Below are 23,704 nucleotides of genomic sequence, written 5' to 3'. Positions count from 1 at the left end.
TTTTCCCTGTTTTTGAGTGAAAAAAGTCAGATTCCCTAATGAAAATGTTTACATCTATGAACCATACTTGAACATAACATGAACAAATATGAACCTGAAAATTCTTAAGAAAAATAAGTGCAATTTTAACAATATTATGAATTAGTTTATCATTTATACATATGCATCACAACTTACAGATCACAGTGGATCTACAAATACACAAAACATTTAGTAAGAGGCAGAACATTGTTAAAATTCCACATACTTCTCTTCAGAAATTTCAGATTATTCACATTTTTTGCAAAAGGCTAGTCTGTCAATGGAAACATTTTTGTGTAATTTTACTTTTTTTTTTTACACTACAACAAAGAGAAAAATTTGTAGTTTTCATTATTTATAGGTTATTATGATAGTATTTTACTGGTCTGATCCACTTGAGATTGAATTGACCTAAAATGATTTTAACATCCTTGATTGTTAATATCTTCAGTGTAATTTTTGCATTTCACAAATTCATCCCAGGGGCCAGATTGGACCCTTTGGCGGACCGGATTTGGCACCTGTGGTCTGGGGGTTTATGCCATAGACTTCTTTCAGATAACTTCAATTTTGTTGCACTTCAGCCTAACAGGCGTTGGCATTGTTTTATTGGTTGTAAGTCCATCCATTCCATTCTGGTGAACAATATTTTGGCATAGCTATCTATTTGAACTCAAGGATGATTAGAATATTGTGGCAAAAAAATAAGGCCCTGCAGGTCATATGATAATTATGGCATCTGTGAAATAGGAATTAAAAAGGAGTTATGATATTTTTTTTTTACTGAAGATCAATCACAGCAACATCTTTTATTTGAATACAGGGTGTTAAAGATGTGTGTATCTGTAGCTTCTTTACAGTTTCTGTATTTTAAGTTTTGTTTACTGACAAGTCTGTCACATTTAATAGAAACAGACATACTGAGCATGTGAATTCTGTCTTGACTGATCTGGATGTAGACTTTGGCAGGTAACCATGATGTGGTCATTCCTTGTCGCGACAATGTAGTTGTTTCATTGGTCTGAATAGGAGCCAAATGCCATAATCTCAATATACATATGACTTTAGAGCATCCTGACCAGAGCTGTTATATTAGATATATCTGATATATCTGAAATAAAAACAGTCATATTTTATTAGTAAAAGTCACTACACCTATATAGTAAGCAGTGTGCTCCCAGAGGTAAAATTTAAATTATGTCATGTGTTCATAAGCTGATAAGAAATGTATAAAAGTCTACTTTTATAAGATACAGATTTGGAAAATATATATCTGTATTTGTATGTCTATAACACATTTCTTGTAATGTGTAAAAGTCTTTGGGGGTAGATTTTTTTATAGATTAAAAAGAACAGATCATTTATGCAGTACTCATTTTGACCACCAGAGGGTAGTATTTGAAAGGAACATCAGCAAAATTACTAAGAAAACTGCTTCAAAACTCCTAATCATTTTAAGCCACTACCTTCAGGGAACCAGGTATGCTGCATTTAAGAACAACTGTCATTTATTAAACATGAGTCCCCTAAAATATTTCATCATGTTTTCTGTCCCATCTGACAGCATGTCTGCTATAACCACTTAATCAAATCAAACATTTTCACAGTATTTACTTTTTTAAATCTACATTTATGCTGCATTCCATTCATTTTTTATAATGTAGCTTGTTTATTTTTTAACAGCTTTGTAAAACACCATAGTAAAGAGACAGTGAACTAGTGAGACAATCAAGATTCAAACACTCTGAGGCAACACACTTGTTCTTTTGCCTCAAAGAAATCTGAAATCAGGCATGATTAATGTCATGTCATGTCTAAATGGTACTGGGTGCCTAAAATATAATGTCAGGTCAGACATACAGTCATCCTCAAAATTATATACCCCTGCCATTTTTTGTGATTTTTTTTGTTTTTGTGATGAAATGAATGAGTTTTGTCAAGTTTTTTTGTGACTTATATGTGATACACAAGTGAGGGAATAACAAGCATGGGGGTGACAACATCATGGTATGGGGTTGCTTTTCTGGTAGCGGCACCGAGAACCTCATCAAGATACAGGGCATCATAAAAAGGAGGATCATTTCAACATCCTGGATGACAATGTGAAAGCGTCTGCTGAGAAACTCCAGATCGGTCCTGGTTGGGCATCCCAGCAGGACACTGACCCCAAGCATACCACCAAGGTAGTGCAGCAGTGGTTCAAGGACATGACCCAGTCAGAGTCCTGACCTGAGTCATTTAGAGAATCTGTGGAGGGAGCTGAAGACCACAGTGATGGATAGGAGACCATCCAACCGGACCCAGCTGGAGGCTTTGGCCCAGGAAAAGTGGACCAAAGTCCCACAGGAGACATAAGAGAGTCTGTGGACACTAACAGGAACCATCATCCAGAACAAAGGCTACTCTACTGACTGTTAAGAAAAGACATTGGACTTAGTAAACCTAGGGTATGAATAATTTTGAACATAGCTTTTTTTTTTTTTAATCCATTAATAAAATACTCCTGAAATAAAGTATTTCTTCAAGTATCATTTGTTGTTATTCCTTCACTTGTGTATCACATACAAGTCACAAACAAACATGACAAAACTCATTCATTTCATCACAAAAACAAAAAATGTCAGGGGTATGAATCATTTTGAGGACAACTGTAGATACAGTGTAAGTTGAGGGAAAATATAGAGCAATGGATAGTACTAATATCCAGAAGGTGGCAGCAGTGGGACCCAAATGACAAGTAGCTATCAACACGAACCCAGTTCTCTGTGGTGCAGGTAGAAATAGTGATCTGAAAACTAAATTATGACTGTTCTATTTCTCACTCTTTCATTCTGTCAATGTACAAATAGTACTCAACAATATTTTAGGGATGGAATAGTAAAAGTATGGTGAAGGTAAATATTAGGGAAATTTATAAAGCAATGAATCATACATAACAGAATCCAAATCAGTGTTAATTTGATAAACTGTTCAGTTTGACACAGATGCAGGAATAACTGGAGTTAAATGGACTGAAATGAGATTTGGGGAAAAAAGTAACAAAACAACTTCCATCAGTGCTCTTTTAGTCTCTCATTAACTGATGCATTTGGGTTGAAACAGTACATGCAGTTGAAAGTGTGTTGTGACTGTGGTGCCTGTAAATCCCTGCAGGGGTATGACCGTGGGTTTTAGTTGGGGCACTTCGCTGAAGTAAACAGAGAGGGAGGGGAGAGCGTGCGCGAGGCTGTGGATCAGGCATGCAGACAGCCGACTACTGCAAAGTGTTGAGCGCGAGACAGAGCGGCTGTAGCCCACTGCACTGTGCGACTGTCCACGAGAAGACCCCACACCTCTGCAGAGAGCCACTCACACTCATCCCATCCAATAATGTGAAAATTAGACGGAAACGTTTGTCAGATGTTTAAACTCATCGTCGCTTCATACTTGAGTGCCGTGTCTTTTCCACAGTGTCCCAGTGTTTCCAGTCTGCTACAGAGGGATATCCACAAGGATACCTGGTGTGAGATGCGGCAATGTCCCGAGGAGTATGCCCACGCGTGAACTCTTACGGATCCTTTTGGATTTTCTCAGCGGTCGTATTTTCGGTGTGTGTGACTTGCGTGGACTCGTACAGCTGTCATGAAGTGAGGGCAGCCTTCCAGCTGCGGCAGGTCGGACCCCTGCACCGGGTCCCGGAGACACCTGGCACAGGTGAGCCACCGTGGGACACTTCCACTGGAGAGCGGGTCATTTGGTTACACCATACCAAACATCACAGATTGCGTAAATGAGACTAATTTAACTTTATGCTCTTTGTGGTAGTCACAGCAAAGACTTAAAGAAACATTAATAACTACAAAAATCCACTTCATTACCAAGTTGGAGTTTAACCTATTAACCTGAACTACTGTCTGGGGTGACTTCCAAAGGAATCTCTCTACGTTTAACCATGACCACGTGATTTATCATCGCTTATTATGCTATTATACACAATATTTTTTCAATGAAAATCAGGTATTTTCCTCCTGACACCCAGTAAGTAAAAGTTTTGGCATTTTCCATTAAATAATTGCCATGATTGGAGACAGTATGATGGAACAGTTTGTTTTTTTTAGATAGTTTTATATATTTATATTTAATTTTTTTTTTAATTTTAACATTTTTGATGGAACGTCTTATGCAGTGAACAGCTTTTTTTCTTTTCTTTTTTTGTCATTCAAAGTAAAGCCATGAAACTCTTATCCACTACAGAAGACAAAAGTGCATTGCTGGGTGCCAGGAGGATATTTAATCTACTGACCATGTAGGTACTAATAAAAGCTCAGAAAATCCAAAGGTTATATCAAAACACAGAGAATTTTTATTTATTTAGCAAATATATCATTATTTATTCATAACAAGCATCTACTACCATTGTCATTTGTCAAACTGCACAGGTTTTATTGTTGACCCATAGCTGCAGAAGACAATGGTGTTTCCATGTTCACTACAGAGACTATGGATGCATCCAAAACGCACACATGATGCTGCTGAAAAGCTGAGAAACTGCATTCTGTCTGTATTATGTATTGATAGGATTAATGGTTCAAAAGTTATTCCAGATTTTAGATCAGTAGATTCCTTTGGGTCTTTGAGGGTTAAAGAACCTGCAACAGCTTTTAAGTTTCCTTCCACCTGCCAACAGAACACTGGCAACACATAGAGGGATGTACACAGACACCAGGAAAGAGCATTCAGATCTTTAATGTGAGATCCTAAAACATTTCTGGTTAAATGAAACTTCATGTCTGATGCTGATCTGTTTTGACATGTTTTAAGCCACACATCTTACTGCCAGATTCCAAATTAGATTAAGCTGCGTGAAGTGGGAATTAAAATGTGTCTCATATGTTTTGATCGTGACTGTACATTGTCAAGGCACATTTGCACAGTCGATCATTGTGCATTCTTAAGATCTGGAAGTTTGTTCTCATCTCATAAATACACTGTCATTAATACATGTTTGAAGACTTCATCTGAACAGTTTAGAACATCAGAGTGTTTTACTTCTCTCCATTATTTCAGCTGCTTTTCATGCAGTAGACTGAAAAAACAATACAATTATTTTACGTGTCTTGACATAAAATCTATAATAACAAACTTTTGAGACTGCTAAGCTGGATCAAATAGAGTATTATAGAGCATATTGCATAGGACTCATATGGTGTAATCTTAGTGGATAAAGATGATGAATTGTGCGCCCACAAGTGATTTATTTGTCATCTTCAGATTGGATTGCCATGCGTTTATTACATTTAGTTTAGGAGCTAGTTTACAAGACTGCATTATCAAAACACCCCAGCAAGCATATTGAATCTTTTGGCACCTCTGAATAAAATGTGCTCATATTTTTTTTTTTTTTTTTCTCTGGTCAGATTTTTTATCAGAGATGCTTGAAAGCAGTTTGATTGCTTTGAAGGTTTTGCGGTATGTGTTCTACCTCTGCACTAAGGAAAAGTGGTTTTGTGAGAATGTGAGAACAAACACTTGGCCTTTTTTGCTTTGGAGGAAACAGGTATTTTGAAAGGGTTTAGGTTTTTTGCTTGTGTTGCTTGAAGTTTATTCCAGAAGTAGGATATGTCCTTACTTTAATCAAGTTGTGTTTCTTCCATGTGTAATTCTGTATTTATTTATGACATTTGACTCATATGATTTTGACTACTCAGCTTACATTATTACTTTTTTTGCTAGTGTGAGTGTTTTAACCCATAAAGACCCAGTGCTATTTTACGCCAGTCCTCAAATGATTTTTTTCTATTTTTTTTACTTTTCTTAAGTGATTTATCACCATTTATTCTAATATCATGCTGAGTATTTTGTATTCTTAAGTGAGAATCTGGTATTTTCCTACATTTCATTTACTGATCATGATTGATGTCCATATTATATCAAAAACAGAGAAAACGGAAGAAAAAGTGATTTTTTTAGGTAAAATATATCATTAACTGAACATAAACCCAGTGTTTCCATCCATTGTCAGTGATCAAACTCCATGGGTTTTACTGGCGAATCAATGTTGTAGAAGATGACGGTGTTTCCATGGTAACTACGGCGCCTCTGAACATCCAAATGGGTCATATCTGATGACCAAAAGTTGACAAACTGCATTTTAAACCAATTATTTATATGTATTGATAGGATTAATGGATCAACAGGTATTTCACTTTTTACATTTTTTTTTCATATTTTATATTTTTATATAATGATTATGGTTACAAGTGTATGTTTGGGTCTTTATGGGTTAATTTGAGTATATTTGTCTTCAGACATTTGCACAAATAATACAATCGATCATCAGCTGCATACTAGAACATCTGCTGCGTTTTATTTGCTTAGTTTAGTTGCTGCTTAAGTATCACCCTCTCTGAGTATACATGCTGTAATAGGCAAATGAGCAACAGATATCTGAGTGGGAAACATACCTAGAGGTGCATCCAAATCACTTGATATGTTTGTTTAGCAGGGTGTCACCACTAGCAACAGAGGATTTCAATTTCTTTGCGGGCTGTTATTTAGATTAAGCTCTCAGAGACAACAGAAGGACCTTGGTCATCTGAGGATGTCAGCAGTCTGCACGAAGGCATTCGGGACAGCATTTTACAGTTTGCAGTGCACTGATTGAAGTCATGAACATCTCCGTATGCGATTGCACCTCTTAAATAGCATTTTAACCAAAGGTATGAGTAGCGTCTAATAATACAGTATTTGGAAATTGAAATGGAATGCAAGCGCAAAATGGAAAGCTATTGATTCATATATTTATGTTTATGTAAAGGGTTTGGTGAAGTGCGTTTCTGTGCATTTACTTTGCACCACATCTCTGCTGCTTCCTTCCTTCACAGCTAATCAAACATTGCTGCAGCTTCATTTGAGCTTCTATCTTATTTTGCTTCTTATGTGTACTTGTCCCAGAGAGGTGGTTTTGGGTCAGGAGCAATCTTGTCTTCAAAGGGCAGACCAATGGAAGGGGGTGTTAGAGTGGGAGATTTGGTGTATATGTGTGTGTGTACACAATTATGCTACTCTGCTTCAGGTCTTAGATCGAATGCCAACAAAAGCAACTCTTGAAATTTGAAGTGGCAAAACTTCAGCCCTTTTTACAGTCTGCTGTTTGTTTTAGGATACAGTGCTGCATTTCATTCATGTGTAGTGAACTGATTTCTCACTAAGAGCCTGGAGTGTGGCAGCAGGGAACCGAAGAGCAGGCCAACTGGATACAGTCCTGCATAAAGGAATTACACTTCTACGGCACAAATACATGTTATGTAATAGGAATCACTTAAATCAGATTTAAAATACATTTTTTTTAGATTATTGAGCTTGTATCCAAAGAAACCATTACATTCATTAAATAGTGTCAGTAACTTCTATAATTATCTGAAGTCCATCTCAAACATCTGCTTAATTACAGAACATGAGTAATTATAGCTAATTTCTCTAAACCACTGTTGGCCACTTGTCTTATACACTATGACATGTTTTAAAATATACAATCCCTTTGTACAATTATTACAATTATTAATACTATTAGAATTATTAAAGTGAATGATTTTCTTCTTTTTTGCAATATAAGTTATACATTTTTGTTAATAGTGTATTATAAAAGGATTTCAGTCTGTTTCTGTGTTGGCTGGTTTTAAAACAAAATCTTCAGTCCGCAATTTATGAAGTGACTTTATCCCCATTCAGCGTCAGGGAAACTCGGATGATCAGTGACATGGAGTTGCTTACCCTGTGAGTTATGACCACTTTCATACTCGGGTATACAGCCAAGCACTCCATATTGAGATTACCTAGAGATGCTGATATGGCTCCTTGGAGAGAGACTTTGGAAAAAAATAAAAAGACAGCCAGCAGTTCTGATCTCACACACACACTAGTTCCGCACTTGGCCTTTTGGATAACGGTCTCAGATATGATCAGCCAATTTTACAGCCGAGTTAAACTATCTGATTGAGCGGGGCTTATTTGATTGTGTACATACCACACACAGAACACTTTTATCATCTTATTACTGTGCTGTCATTTACTGATTTACTGACTCATTAACAGCTTTTACAAGGAGAGAGAAAACGTATGTCTTCAATACTCAGCGAGCGGGGTCATGTGTTAGTAGTAGAAGAATGGGAACAGAGTGTCTTATCACATGTCACCACATCCTTAACCAGTTACAACTCTAAAAAATTTTGGCAAGCTCTCAAAGCTCAGCATGTTCTCTGAGTGGATGTAGTTATTTTAATTCCCTTTTAATATGGTGTTTTCCCTCTAGAAGGATATACACATGGGACACACTTCCTTCTTCAAACATCCGATCAAAATCACAGCATTTCCTGTCTAATACTATCCTTAGATATTTAGAAGAAAGAGAAACCAGTCCATTTAAATCATTCCAGTCTTACCAGCGTTGCATCAGCATGAAGCTGATGTCTGAGTCAGTCTCTGTACAACATCTGTTATTGGATTTCAGTGTAAGTCAATCTTGTTTTAGTTGATAGTGTGTGATACCTGACCCTCATGGCTTGCTGCTGTGGTAAGGACAGAAGCAAGTTTATGAGGTTTGTATACTGAACTATAACTCCCTAATAATAGCTGTAGCAAAAATGAACATCAGTGTGTTCTGAGAATATGAATATTAGACAAGAATAGTTGGTTTCTGAAGAGGGTTAAAGAGATGCAGAGATAAGATGTCACCCCAGTCCTTCATTCAGTCTAATAACACTTCATATTCTGTACAGTAGTGGTCTATTGGCCCTATACAAACCGTCTATCCTTTGGATTCTGTGCCAATCACTGCAAGCGGGTCGGATCTGGGGGTCTTGGAAAATTAAACATTCCAGTTAAGTTTCAAGGTCTTTCCAAAAATGCAGGTATGTGGTAAAGATCCTTTGAGGTGTGTTTTCATTCAACACGATCCATCCCAAGCACAGCAAATCTGTATAGAGTAAATATCCTGTACGTTCTGTGGATTGGAAAGCTTCAAAGAGAGCTGGCTTCCTGAGGCGAGAGAGGGGTAACTGCATTAATTGCCTGCTCCCTAACAAAGTTATTTTTGTTTTCAGAAAACTGTCAGAACAGCAGCATCAGGAAACCACAAACCTCCTGGTCATCAACACTATCCAAATCAAAACAAAAGTGTTCATGCTACGCTGAGGAGTTGTGAGCTGCATATAAATTATTTAAGTAGCGTATATTTTTATACATATAAATTATTTTATGTTAATGCATGTCTGTGTTTTGAAAGCGTGGTAGTAACATAACCTCAGCTGAATACTACTGTATCCACCTCTGCTACTGTCCTACCACATGCTGAAGGTGACGTGAGTTTGTAGGGGAATTATAGACTAGCAGACCTTCACCGCGCTGTTGGAGTTTTGACTTGTGCAGTGAAGGGTACTGAGGCATTGCTGATGGGATTGTAACCTAGTCCTGCCCCCTAACTGTGGCTTTAATACGCCAAATTACTCCAAAGGTATTTGTCATCTGAGGATGATTAAGGAAAGCGGGAGTCAAAGTTTAGCCAAGCTGAATTAATGCTGCTAATTACAAAGGACATGGAGTTTAGGCTTTCTCACATTTTTGGGCTTCATATTAAGTCACATTACAATATGCAAGAGTTGTTGTTTGCAATCAGAATGAATAGCTACGGGAAATTGACAAAATTACCCCTATATAAAAAAAATTTTATTTAAAAAAAGTGTATCTTTTAGCAGTGAATTAACAAGTTTGTCATGGCTTGGGTTCCTCATGGGAAAAAAAACAATGTTTGATGGCTATTATGTATAGTCAAAGATTTAGTTAGTGTGACATTTAGGTTTTCTAGTTTGGTGACAGTACATAAACCCAGACTAACCCTGTCAAACCCTCACATAGTTCTGTACAGGGGTCTTGTGATTCTCTGTCCTGCTGTTGACCCTGAAACCCTCCTGTCACACACATCTATATCTTGACATTCAGCCTCTTTATAGCACTTTTAGAAACTGTGCAAGTGTAACTTTACCAACAATAGACTCAGAATGTTGATGAAGTTACACTTGCTATTTTTACTTGTTACTTTGGGATTAACATGTTGAGCTGAATACTTAATTACAATTAGTTAATCATGCAAATCATGAATTTACAAGAGGAATTTAATGAGGGTTCTTTTTTTAGCTTTTATTATCTGCTTAACAACAAGGGAGTCAGATATTAATAGGTATGTCCTAAATTGTATACTTTAGTGATTCTTACAGTGTTTAGAAAAGTATGGTCATAGTTCACTAATCCAATTGTTTTGTGCGCTACAGACAGTCCTTTCTGTATAACTATATGACATATATAATCTACAACAACCTACTTAGGAATTTGTATTTTTGTTCGGAGACAAATCATGACATGGCTTCTAATGACTCCAGAAAGTGGTCTGGAATATTCGTGACACAGTCAGCCTGTCCTGACTGCTGTGGTGGCTTTAACAGCCAAAGTCCTTCTGAGTATCACTTACTCCATGCAGCTACTCGCAAGGGACGGAGAGGCCAGGCTGGATTCCACTGTGAGTCCCTGGATATTAGTTTCATATCAGCAATAACACACAAACACAAAGGACAGACGAGCCAGCCAGTGAAGGGTCAGTGAAACAACAGTTATCAGACACGGGAAGATAAAATTTCTAAAACAAAATCAGAGCCGTATATTGTGTTTTCAGAAGGTAGTGCATCTTTGGCAAAGGAAAGAGTCCATGACATAATTAAATTCACATTTGCTGATTAATGAACTAATTTAACCGGACTAAAATTAATATAGAGCTGATTAAATTTCCTAATAAGCTCATTGGTAGGCAGTGGCTCTGTGCTGTATTTGCTCCTTTTAATATATTGATATGATGTGATGTTTAAGTGAATAGGTATCAGGTATGTGTTATGGTAGATGTTCTCAAAAGACGAATGCATGCACAACAAACTGTTAAGCGTTGTTCTTTGGGCTGGATTCCTCAAATATTATATATCGGTGCTGGGAAATGAGAGACACATTGGCATTCTGACTTGTACAAACAGTACTGTGAAGGAAACAGTGTCAAAATAAAAGGGGTGCACTGCCATAGAGATGGAGATAATGAGCTGGAAGGGGCAGGGCAGCCAGTTATGACTTCACTCGTCTGGCTCTGGGATGGGAACAAATGGAGCCTCGCTGGGTAATTAAGAGACACCCAGGCCTCACTAGGATATGCCAGGCAAATGGAAGAGAGGGAGCAGAAAGGGAAAGAGGGATTGAGAATGCAACCCTATTGTGTTTCATGGAGGGATTTGGACAGTGAGGCACTGGTCTTGCGGTCTGTCCTAAGGCCATGCTTTAGGCTCTGGTTACAACACCTGCCTCCATCCGCCCCCTTCCAGCCCTTCCCAGTGTAAAATGAGTTATCATATCAGACCTCTACATTATGGAAATGTCTTCATGTATATGAATTTGGGCAAGGAAATGATGGGAAAGGACAGTTTTAATAGCCTATGCTTTGGGACCAGACCAGGTGATGTCATGACACGTTTAGTGATGGTGAGAAGCAGGAGGAAGAACAAGCTAAACTCAATTTGGACTGATGTAATAGAGCTTGATTGAGTTGTTCTTTGGATCACAGTAGTCACTTTTCCATTGGACATCTGCACAAAACTTTATCAACATTTACTAAATGTCGAAAAATACAGACGTGCGTAATGTTGGTTTTTCCATTAAATCACAAATGCGATGATTTGTTTGTTTATTATCACGAGATGACACGAGAAGTCATTAGATAAACATGTCGATGAACGTAAATGTGGTGTTGATTTACAGATATATTCATTATTATTATATATTACCCCTTTATCTCATACTAAATTATGAAATAATTGGGTTTCCTGGTGTGTCCACACATAGTGCGACATGTTTCTTCTTCTTCACTTGTTGTAATGTACGTCAACATCCGTTTTTTTAATTCACCTGACTCTAGTTGTGAAAAAAGGTCTTTCCATTGCAGTTTTGTGTGATATACCATTTGCGCTATGCCCGAAAAACCACCTCTTGCCAGCACAAAATCTTTTAATCGAAAAATGAGACTTTTGGTGAAATTGTCATTTTTCCATTATGCGCAAGTTATATTTGCGCAATTTGAAGGTCAATGGAAAAGCAACTAGTGTTGTCAATTAACGTCTATGTACGGTTGCTATGAACTGTATTATGTTTAATGATTATGCTTAGGACAGTTTCACATGAATTACTGTGTCTTTATGTTTTTGGAAAATTTATATTTTGATGAAACCAGCATGTGTGCAGTGCATAGGCTAAAGGTATTTATATATTTAGCAGAAGCAGTATTTATAGTGGGAAACGCTGATGAATTCTTGGTCTACTTTCTCACCCTCCCATGGTGCCTCTTCTGTCTCCCATCGGAGTTACAGCTTGTCTGTCTATGTGCATACTCAGGATCCTATACATATTCACATTGAGCAGAACGGTGTATGTGCTGTTTAGCGTTTGCACACATAAATGTTTTTGAGTGAAAATCAAACTGCAAAAAGATAACCAATAAACAAGAAGCAAATGAAAATGTGTCACTTCCTTCTCGTCTTACACAGATGTGGATCTGCTGGTTTGCAAGCACCAAGGTCCATCCTGCTGTACCCGGAAGATGGAAGAGAGCTACCAGTTTGCTGTAAAACGAGAAACCCTCCACAACATTCACTCTTACAGCTATGAGCTTGAACACCTCATCTCCGGACATGCAGATGCCTTCCAGGGTAAGAGCTCAGAACACGGGCCAAACTGGGGTGGACAGCTTGGGTGGGATGAGTTTGATCACATACTGGATTGGTCTTGATGGGTAGGAGAGGTGAGGTAATCTACACTGTACCAACACTGTAAGTTTAGTTTTGTTACTTAGGATGCTGACATTTAACAGACCTTATGCCCTCTATTTTATTATAGAGACATCCAGCAATAAAAAACCAAAACAACTCTGCTTGCTTTTTCACTTGCAAACATAGTTTATGTGTCCAGTATTTGATGAAAAAAGTCTTTTACTCAGTTTTCTGAGGTCATGGTAGCTGGCATGCAGGCAAGAGTGCAGCTCAGAAATGGGCATGGCTTCACTTTTCCCCCAAAATCTCTTCTTTGGATTTGGCAGGAACAGAGTTGTGGAAAAGGATCAGTAAGGGTAGACATGGAGAAGAGTGGCTATAAAGGCCTTTCTCAGACTTACAGTTCTATAGAGTTTGATGGAAAATTTACCTGTTTTATCCTGATCTGATCCTGTTCTAAGAAAAAGACTCTGTCCTCCTACATTTTTTTTGCTATTTTGAGTTATTTTCGTGTATAATGCCAATTTGTTAGTGTGGCCATTTTAGATAAACAAGGCTTTGCTGTCAGTACAAAGCCTTTTTTAGTTAGGTTTTTGCCTGCCAAAGGGCTTTGTACTACACCCAACTGAATCAGCCAATGCACTAGTTGCCCAACCTTCTCTTCCTGCTTCCTCTTGTAACTGCAGTGACTTTTAAAAATTTCCGAAACAGACCAACTTTTCCTCCCCAAAACCCCTAGTGTTGATGACATGCTTTGGATGTTTTTAGTTACACGAACTTTTGCAGCGTGCAATTAGTTTTATAACACAATGGGTTGCTTAGATGCTATTTAGGAAAGTTTTATTTTATGAGAACATAGAAACACTGCTGGTCTTGGCCTCCGGTACAAACCAATATCATACATGTATAAAACTGTAATAAAAGTTAAACGTTTGAGAGAACTAGAAATGAAAGTAGATTATTTTTAGACACGGTTCACATGGAAGTAATACCGTTATGTTTTACTTGCGAATGTCATCTGGACAGGAAGGATATTTTAGTGTCAAGTGTCAGGTGTCTTCAAACATATTACTCTGTAGGTGTCCAGGGTGCGTGGGAGATAGGCCTCTCCTACAATTGTTTTACAAGTGCATGAACAGATATATCCATGTTTGAGTAGTGTCCCTGGTATGCATCCTTTTTATCATCATCAAGATCTTTCCCTTCTTACCTCATGTCTGAGTCCGTCTGGAGAGTGAAGATCAGGTGTTCCACATGTCCAGAAAAGGCCAAGATGGAAAATAACAATGGAATAACAATAGAACAAGAGTTTAGTGGTGTTGAAAATTATGATGTCACTATCCCTCAATTTGCAAGGCCTTCTAAGGACAGTCTCTGTGCTGTCTGAGTGCCTCGAGTGGAATGTGAAGTAGCAAGTGGCTCATATACCGCATGAAGTAATGAGAATATGATTTTGGCTGATACCACTGGCACTGTTATTCACAGGCTCGATGTTGGAAAATTGTTTGTGGGTAGTTTTCTTCTCCTAGCTCTTCATGTTTGCACCTAGTCAATTGCAGTTTGCCACAGAGCTGGTTGTTTGCATGCTAAAAACTGCTCAGATTCAGTCTACTGTTTTCTGTTGGGTGTTCATGCTGCAGTTCAGCCGTAGATATGTTCTTTAAAAATGGAAAATTGAGTTTTCCTCCTGTACATCTCTTTATTCAGTACTTTTTAATTATGGAAATAAATATAAACTCTTGCTCTTTGGTGAGGTATAACCAAAACGAAATGCACAAGAACATGAAAGGTGTGTGAGAGTTGTGTGTCTTTGTGTTTGTGTATGTTTTCATTGGCCTGTCTTTGTTTTGACAGCCCTAAAGGCCCTACTGTGCTTTGTCATGTGTGGGAGTTGTCATGTCATGAGTGTGACCCCATAAACACAGACCACATTTACATGCTGAGGGCTCATTTTCACAGATTTATTGAATTATTTAATATTACAATGGAAAAGGTTTGATATGCTGCACCCACCCCAATTTGTGAAACAGAGCTGGAGATGTTCAAAGAAAGTTATTTTACTCATTTAACTTCATGCTCTGTATACTGCGGGTGCATGTTTTTACTTAACAAATGTTCCACTAAATAGTTCTCTTTTCCTCCTGTAATATCTATGTTGCTTGTGCTTTGTTCCCTCCAACCTTTCAACTTTCCCAAAACATTTAATGCGCACAAATACGCTTTTAACCCCTGGTCTCCTCAGTAGTTCAAACACTTGAACAAGGAGACTGTGGGTAAGTTTCAACCAGGGCCCAGTCTAAGCTTGGCCAGCTTAGAGCTGCCATCAAGAGCTTTGGCCTGTCAACCTGTTCTAACCAATCAGATCTGGAATAATCTCACAGTCTGGAAACCTCTCTGTGGCCTCTGGATTTGTGAAGAGAAGGTTGAACAGATGGACCAGTCACCACAGTGTCTGTTTACCTATGTTACCTCTTCATCGATCAAGTCCATTTTAGTTGATTCCAAATAAATTACTTAAGTGAAATGTTCAGAGAACCCTGATTGACAAACCTTCCTGCACAAATCCAATTTATGTATGTGTGTGTCTGCGTATGTAACTGTCTGAGTGCCCGTGTCTGTATGTGTGAACGACAGGTGGGAATGACGAGCAAGAGTGTCTTGGTATATACTCACACTGCTAGGGAGCAAATGACAGGAAAATGCTGACACTTTTGATCTCTAGTGTCATTGATATGAGGGTGACCAGGTCCACAGCTAAAGGCCAGGATATCTGTGTTTGTGTGTGTTGGTGTCAGTGTTTGAGCACTTTGCAAATGCATCTTGATCATTGTGTATCTGTGTACCAAAGACATGCAAGCATGTACAGTATTTACCACCACTGTTAGTCACCACGACCACCACAAGCTGAAGCTGTCCTCACAGGAGATGACAAATGCTGTACAGAGAAATGTATTCTTCTGGCCTAGATAGTTCTCTATCATCGGTGCATGTACAGTGCATGTAAAATTTTAGGTGCCCTGCAATGTTGGTGCATTTTAGAAAGTGCAACAGATAGAGAGCGTGACGGAGAAAGAGGCTTTTACTAGTTGTGGTGACGCAATTGATCCTTGTCTCAACTTTCAAGAACTCTCCAGACCCCATGTCCTGAGAGAGAAGGTGTACATGTGTGTATTCCAGTGAATATGTGTGGAAGTGAATACTTGTTGGTTTAGTTGTAAATTGGGTGGGAGATGTAGGAATTGTTAGAGGAAAGATGCATAAGATAATGCCGTTTCCTGGTTGGTTGTCTCTCCCCATGAGTGATTGTATCCCCAGGCTTTCACAGGGGGTTGAGCTGAAACTTTCCACACCTTGGGAATGTGTAGCCTTCTTGATTGCTTTTTTTTTTTTTTTTGAAGACAGTAGACATGTGTTAGATCAACAGATAGAAGTAAGTTGCCTGAAGCTATATTTTTCATAGTAAGCCGCCCTTGTTGATGTGATTCCGTAAATTCCCCACTCTTTTCACTGTTTTGGCTGTCAAGATCATACTGGGTGGCTTAGCTAGCTCAGCCAATGTGAACGCAGCAATCTCATATATTAAATATATGTACTTGTGTGCATACATTACATGGCCATGCGTGACTGTAAGTCAACGTGTGCGCAAATGTCAAGGGTGATGAATTACTTGGCTGATCCATTTTAATTCTTTCATCAGACGCAGGTCCTTCTATCTTTATTGCAATCTCTGGATTTGTCTGGAAGGTCTCACTTGCTCTTACTTTGCCTGTGATCTTTTTAGCCTGTCCCTTCTCACATCATCATCCCTTCTCCCACTCCATGTCTGCACTTATTTTTCTCTGCAGATGTTTTGACCGACAGGGTTATTGCTCTAGAGGCTGATGCTTGGACACAAGATGACATTGCACTGCACAATGAGCTCATACTCAAATTAGGGAGGATATCCGGAATCCATCCCTACACGTCTCATTTAATCATACAGGGTGGGGAGCAAACGCGTTTATGGACCTAATAGTGTAGTGAATACATTGCGTATGTCAGTGTGTATGTGTTTCTTAAGCAAGTTTGTGTTTTAACAACGCCTTTCTAATCTCCTGAGTAGACATGACACATAAGGGCAGGTTGTGTTTCCCCTTAAAATACAGGACTAATGTTCACCGGGGAAAAGGGGGAAAGAACAAAGAAGAGGAGGGAGGAGAGAGGGGATAAGCTCAAAGCCTCTCATAGTCATAAAGTTGCACTTAAAGCTTCCTTAATTACCTCTGCTTTTCATCTACCGCTCTCACCTCACCATGAATGTGTGAAAAGGAGGAGTAGGGTCGGGCTTAGAAAGTAACCAAGAAAACCGAGTTAGAGGGAAGGCTCATGGTCAAAGCAAAGTTTCAGTGAAAGTGTTCACAGGTGTGTTTGAATGTGGTGCTGTCAGGTGTGGCGTGTGTGTGTGTGTGTGTGTGTGTGTGTGTGTGTGTGTGTGTGTGTGGGGGGGTATTTGTGGGGGATTCGAAGTAAAGTTGTTGCAACACATTTTTGTCCTGTATACTGAAAGTCCACTTATTTTCAACTCTTCCCCTCTTTCTGCTATGTCTCTCTCTGTGGTCCATGTTTTGTAAGCAATTGAAGTTTAATTAGCTCATGGGCCTACGTGGGCGCGCTGCCAGCAACTTGGCTGATGGCATGTGCGCTGCAGGGAACTTTTAAGTCTTAAAGATAACTCAGCTGCCAACAGTACACAGAACAAACCTTAATACAGATTGCTTTTTGTCCTCTACTTCACTCCAAAGATCTGCTTTCTGTTTTTCATTGTTCTACTTTAAGGCAGCCCGTGTTCCTCACCCACTACCCATGTTCTTCCATATTACATTTGATGCCTAAACCAATATGAAGTCTGTGTATATTAGCTTGCTGCCAGTCTCCACAGACATAATTTGACATTACAAGAATGAAATCAGACTGAGAAATATACCCCTTTATTAGCTGCCAACACCATCTCATGCAGAATGATTTTTCCAACACCGTCTTACAAATGCTTTCTTCAACACTCTCTCTCCACTCAACAAACACACTTGGTGTCGATTATGTCTGTGCGCACTGTAAGTTTAATGTCCACTAACGTTTTTGGTAATCACACAAAAGGCTCCCAGGGCTTGTTCTCTTTTCAAGACAATTTGACTTTTCTGGAACACAATCTGTCTGTCTGATGGGATTTATACTCTAATGCCGGTGATTTGTTCAGCCTGGCTATTTCCTGTGTCTTGTTCGACTCTGCTGCACCCGTGTTTCCCAAACTAATCCCAGAAGCCATAAAATGTATTAGTTAGTGTGTGCCTGTGCACATGTTTAGAACTGTGTTTAAGAGTGAGATGTAGATGAGCCAGTGCACACATTTTTACGTAAAGTAGCTGGCTAAAATCTTAGTCAAAAAGATGAGATTAATCAGAAAATAAACTACATAATAGGTGAAATAAGTGTCTAATCAAAGCAAAGTTTGTTGTCAGCAGAGACAACGGTGGGTTTTGACCAAAATAAAGTTATGTTATGAAAAATGAGGTAAAGTAATGATGTGAAAAGTCGGGAAAAGAGGTTTTGGACAGACTCTCAGACTGGCCAGAACCTTATGTCAGTGACAGAGAGATACTTCCATCAGACGAGTGTGGGAAATTACGGTGTGTACCGCCTGTATGATTTTAATACATAATTGTGTGCATATTTTTGATGTGTTGGATCTGTGTTGTGACTCATGCCGGTTTTTAAGCCCAAAGTAAGATGGAGCTGGCGGTCTTCCTTCTATCCCCCTAGACTTACTCACTTCATCATCCCTCAATTCAAATTCACTCACTTTTCCATTTAATGCCCTGTGTTGAACTCCTCTGCTTTTTCTCCTCCTTTATCCTCGCCTTTGTGGCTCCTAGCACACCATTAAGAAGTCCCTATGGTCCGCTTCATTCACTGATCTTCCAGTCATTTAACCGCTGTATTCCAGAGCATAAAGTACAATAAATGAGAGGAAAGGATGTAGAGACAAGCCAGGACTGGGCAGAGTGTATGAACCATAATGGATTATGATATCTATTATTGTACTCTCTGCCAACCTAAACAAAGGCTTTACATGGCTCTGTTTTTAAATCAACCGCAGTGCAATCTATCTCTAGCAAACTGTTAAGACTAATCTTTATTGATTAGAATTTTCCTACAAGGACTTCTTTCTGTGAACGAACTGCTTTGAAGCATTTTTGTCTAATTTGTAATGGTCCAATAAGATTAGTCTTGGCTAATGGTCGAAACATAAGTAACCTGTGTCCTTATTAAAAATAAAGCTAAAACACCTGTTAAGAAAAGTGCAAAAAAATTCTTGATTAGACTCCCTTTCATCTTAGGTTCCTTTCACACCTCGACATCCATTCAAGGGTCTGGTTCGTGTTAATCAAATGTGAGCTTAAATGTTTCCCTCCTAACTTGCATGAAAACATGGTAGGGCTGCACGATTTTGGCAAAAAATAAAATCCCGATTTTTTCCTCTAAAAACTCGATTTTCGATTTCGATTTTTGGGTAAAACTACAAAAGACAACAGAAGTCAGCATGTCGTTTTCATGAGCAGCCCACTATGCAAGGCACTGCTCCCTACCTCAAATCTGTGATGGTATCATGTGATGAACCCACAGTTTTTTTTGTTTTGTTTTTTTCTCTTCATTAAATCTTTAAAATGAAGTAGAGTGTACAAACAATGTATACAACTAGAAGAAAACAACATAAGTTTGTCAGGGGGAAAACACTACAATAAAATGTCCAAATCAGAGCAAATACTTATGTTTTTACAGCCTTTTTGTTTCCAGATTTATCTAACAGCTTTAAATAAAGTTCAACATCTTACAAAAAATAAATACTATTTGGTTTTGTGTTACAGAACTTACATTGGTGAATGAAAAATTTAGCAAGTAAGAGGACTAAATTATTTATTTAAAAAAAAAAAAAAAAAAAAAAAAAAAGTTTTTTTTTTTCCCCCCTTTTTGGGGTATCTGGCCCACAGAAGTGATACCAATGCAAGTCAGTGACAGGCATCAGTCGTGCGTGCGTGCGTGCGTGCGTGCGTGCGTGCGTGGACCACACAATATGAGGGAACCACATGCGGTTCTATTTAAACTGGGGGATCCGTGCGTGGAACAGACCGACCCAGGACACGCTGGAGGGATTCTATGTGTGGAGCTGGTGGATGTGTGTGGGCACAGGGCTGTGTGGGCTCCTCTGCTGAGGCTGATGACCAGAGACCCGGACCCGGTTCGGAAGAAGACAGTACGGTACGGATCCGGGACAACGTAAGATGAGTGATCCGCATGCAGTTCTATTTCAGTTCCGGGATCCGTACGTGAAGCCACGTCTTTCACTGCTATAAGTGCTGCGGGCTCATTAACACATTTAAAGTCCGGTCATTACACAGACTTCTGTGACAAACCGCTGTCACTGATAGGAGGAGGAGCCTACGGTAGCCCGCGGGTGCGCGGAGGCGCGCGGCCCGGAGGCACGAGACAGATGAAATCGATTTTACGATTTCCCTTTTTTAAAAATCGTCCTAATTAAAAAATCCGATTTCGATTTAAAATCGATTAATCGTGCAGCCCTAAAACATGGGGTCTACCCAGTAACTGTCATCAGTGTGTCTAGGTTTGGGAGAAAGGACCACTTTATGTTATGCCCTGGTCTGTTGAATACTACACCACATGAAACTGAAACCGACTTCTTTATTTTTCTGACTTATCATTCCCTTACTTAGAGTTACAATCGGCATATGTATTTGTTCTTAAAGCTATAGGCCGGATGCAGGAGTTTTTTCATATGTGCACAGCTTACCTTTCCATAAAAGCAGATCTCAGAGGTATGAAGCAGCTGCTAAAAAAGAGTAAAGAGGATGTGTAGCAGCATGTAATATATTAAGGCTGCCATGATACCATATCATTTTCATTCTGTATTTAAGTGTACAGTTGTAATTTTTAATTGTGTAGTTGGCATACCATTGATAGCAGCTGTAAGTAGTTGTCACTAAGTACTAATACATGTGACACTCAGTGCTGCTCCTCCACATTAAACTGTATCAATGGACACACTGTGATTTATGTGCCAATAAACAAAGGAGAAATGAGGGAGGAGGTCACTTTAGGCCTGCGCCCCCATTAATGCTTAGGACCAGAGGTGCTGTCCATCAGTCTGTCAACAGTGTGCTCCAAAGCTACCCTCTACATCTCCCCTGTATGGCATTAGCCATTTGAACATCTCTCTCTCTCCCTCTCTCTCTGCCCTGCTCTCTCCTCAGCCCCCACAGCCCCCCACCCACTGCCCTGTGCTCTGTCTCCTCTGTCCCAGTCCTTCTCTCGTCTGCTCATTCCCCTGCCTTCGATCATGTTTCCCTACTTTGGCCAAAGCGGAGAGCAGTGATCCCCAAGTCCAATTTCCACCTCTCCTCCTCCTCCTCCCTCTCTATCACATTATAGCCCAGTGCACCCCGAGTGCCCCTGGCATTTGTGGAATTGTTTATGTTTAAGAGTTTTGATATAGCTGCACCGCATTTTAATTACTGGAATGCTGATGGAGAGATAGAACTTGCTTCCCTCCTCGCCGCCCCCCTTCCTCCTTACTAACCACCTCCTGTCCTCTGACTCAAGCTCATTACCCCACCTGTTAGCAGCCTGATAGGGCAAGACAAGCAAATTGGGATTTAGGGCAGGGGTTAGCTGGGATATGTACATTTGTGATTGCGTATGTGAGTTTTTGAAAGGCTCAGGGAGGGTTTTTAGCAGGAGTGCTTTGCATGAACAGCACACGTGCAGCAGTTGTCTGACAGATGACTCATGCTCCCACTTAAGGCATTAGACATGTATTTTTGACACACATTAATGAATCAACAGATCAATGATGATTCAATCAGTATTAGTTTATTATCACTAAACTGTTTGCTTGTAGGCTGGAAGATTGTGTGACAATGCAGCTTTCCCGTGTAACCTAAGATGACAAATGCTGGGTGGGAGAAAGCCCAATGTACAGTATTTCTACTAATTAAAACAAGGATATGTAATCTACACACGTGTCACTGTGTCACATATCTGTGTGGTGACCTGTGTGAAACCCAAGCCTGTGGCAGGATTAAAATGCTTTTGCCTGAGAAGATGGTTGGTTGGGTCCGGTCAGGAATGATTGCCAAGATAGGAATGGCCTACAGCTTCATGGTATGAGAACAGTGTCTCCTACCTCATTATCACAATATCACTGCATCTCCAAGCATGTGTTAGCAGACACACGTATGCACTCACACTAAACTCACACAACCACTAGGAGTCGCCACTGTCAAAAGTCATCAATTATTCCATATGCTGCTTTAAAAAAGTAAATAGTTAGTATAATGCTATATTACTGACTGTTTGGTACCTGGCGTCTGGGCTGCATTTCAGTACAGTATTTAGGTACCTGCAATGGCTGCAATAGCACTGCACAGTTAGACACACCTGCACACATCTTGGCTCCGGTGGTTTAAACATCATAGACTGCTGGCTAGAAAACTGAAGTTATTTTGACCGTAATGCAATGTGACTGTAAAATGGAAGTACCTTGTTATCTGCAAACCCCAGTGATCTCAGAAAGTGGCACTGGCATAGCTTTTGTAGAAGGAAACTGCTGCGTATCCTGTCCCAGAGTTTACCATGTAGATACAGGACAAGGGCCTGCCACCGCTCCAGTTGTTATTCTTTTATTATTTCTTTATTTAGTTTTATTTAACCAGGTGGGTCAATTGAGAACTGAAGAGGCGGCAGTCAGATCCAAGACAATATAAAATACAGAAAGCCGTTTTGTACAAAGTGCAGCAGTGCATTTTAATGTACAATATATACAACAGTGCTCAACCGAGGACATGTGCAGTGTTGATCGGCTATTGACTGGATTGAGTTTTTGAATGAAGAAAATGGGATGTGTGAGTTTTAGCTTTTGTTGTAATCGGTTCCAGTCGCTGGAAGGAGGCTGCAGGAATGAGCAGGTTTATAAAAGTGCTAGCGCGCTAGTTACAGCTATTGTTACAGGTATTGAGCATTGAGCAGAGATATGGTTTTACCAGAAACACATTGTTTATACTGTGGAGAAGCATATCAAACTAATCCTACAGAGTTACATAGACTGTAATTTACTCAAGTACAGCTAGCTTGGGAGTTATACTTTGGAATGGCAGTGTTTTATACTTCCTTGCAAATTAAAAATAATTGCTTCATGCCAGATTTCATCAAGCCAACCAGACTTCATTTCCCAAGAGCCTTTGTGATGACGGCCTATGACAGGGTAATGATAGCCACCATCAAATTTGTGTCTGAGTGTATGTGGTCAAATACAGACTCAGACTCAGTGGTCAGACAGTACAATAAAACCCAACAATCATACAGGGGTAGTTAGAACATAAAAGCTGTCTTTTTTTTTTGTATTATTTTCTTTTGTTCTCACTCTATTTCCTGGCACTGGGATGTGCAGAGAAACCCACAACAATTGTACTTGATTTATCACAGAATAAAAGGCTGGATCTATTTTAATGTGTAAGAAAACCTGATAGGGGATAAAGAATAACTATTGAACGTAGAGAAGAAGCAAGGTGGACTCTTGTCCTCATCCTGTATATTCAGAGAAGGATATATTTGAAGTAATAGCAATGAAGAGACAGGGAAGTGCCCCGAACCCAGGGGCCAAATGAATCCAGATGTTTGAGCATGTTCACAAGGTGGAGTCCACTTGTACAGTAGTTGTTTTTCCTTGATGAAAATTTCAGTTGCTTCTTTTTATTCCGTTTTTTCCTGGCGGTTTCCCACCATATGTTGCCTTTTTTTCTCCTAGG

The 23,704-nt window shown here is 39.3% G+C and overlaps 1 protein-coding gene across 2 annotated transcripts in view; it reads left to right on the top strand.

The window, feature by feature from the left end:
- The first annotated feature begins 3,256 nt into the window (after positions 1 to 3,256).
- The window catches only part of LOC115437925 (glypican-5-like), a 108,782-nt gene continuing 88,334 nt past the window's right edge, over positions 3,257 to 23,704 (top strand). For both annotated transcript variants that reach the window (XM_030161330.1, XM_030161329.1), the window contains exons 1-2: positions 3,257 to 3,714; positions 12,627 to 12,788. In XM_030161330.1, coding sequence (XP_030017190.1) covers positions 3,537 to 3,714; positions 12,627 to 12,788 — 340 coding nt within the window. In that variant the 5' untranslated portion in view covers positions 3,257 to 3,536. The remainder of the gene's footprint in view (positions 3,715 to 12,626; positions 12,789 to 23,704) is intronic.

This window comes from Sphaeramia orbicularis, chromosome 17 (assembly GCF_902148855.1).
Source record: "Sphaeramia orbicularis chromosome 17, fSphaOr1.1, whole genome shotgun sequence".
NCBI lineage: Eukaryota > Metazoa > Chordata > Actinopteri > Kurtiformes > Apogonidae > Sphaeramia > Sphaeramia orbicularis.
Note: the sequence above shows the minus strand (reverse complement) of the source record. Positions and strands in the feature narration are given on the sequence as shown.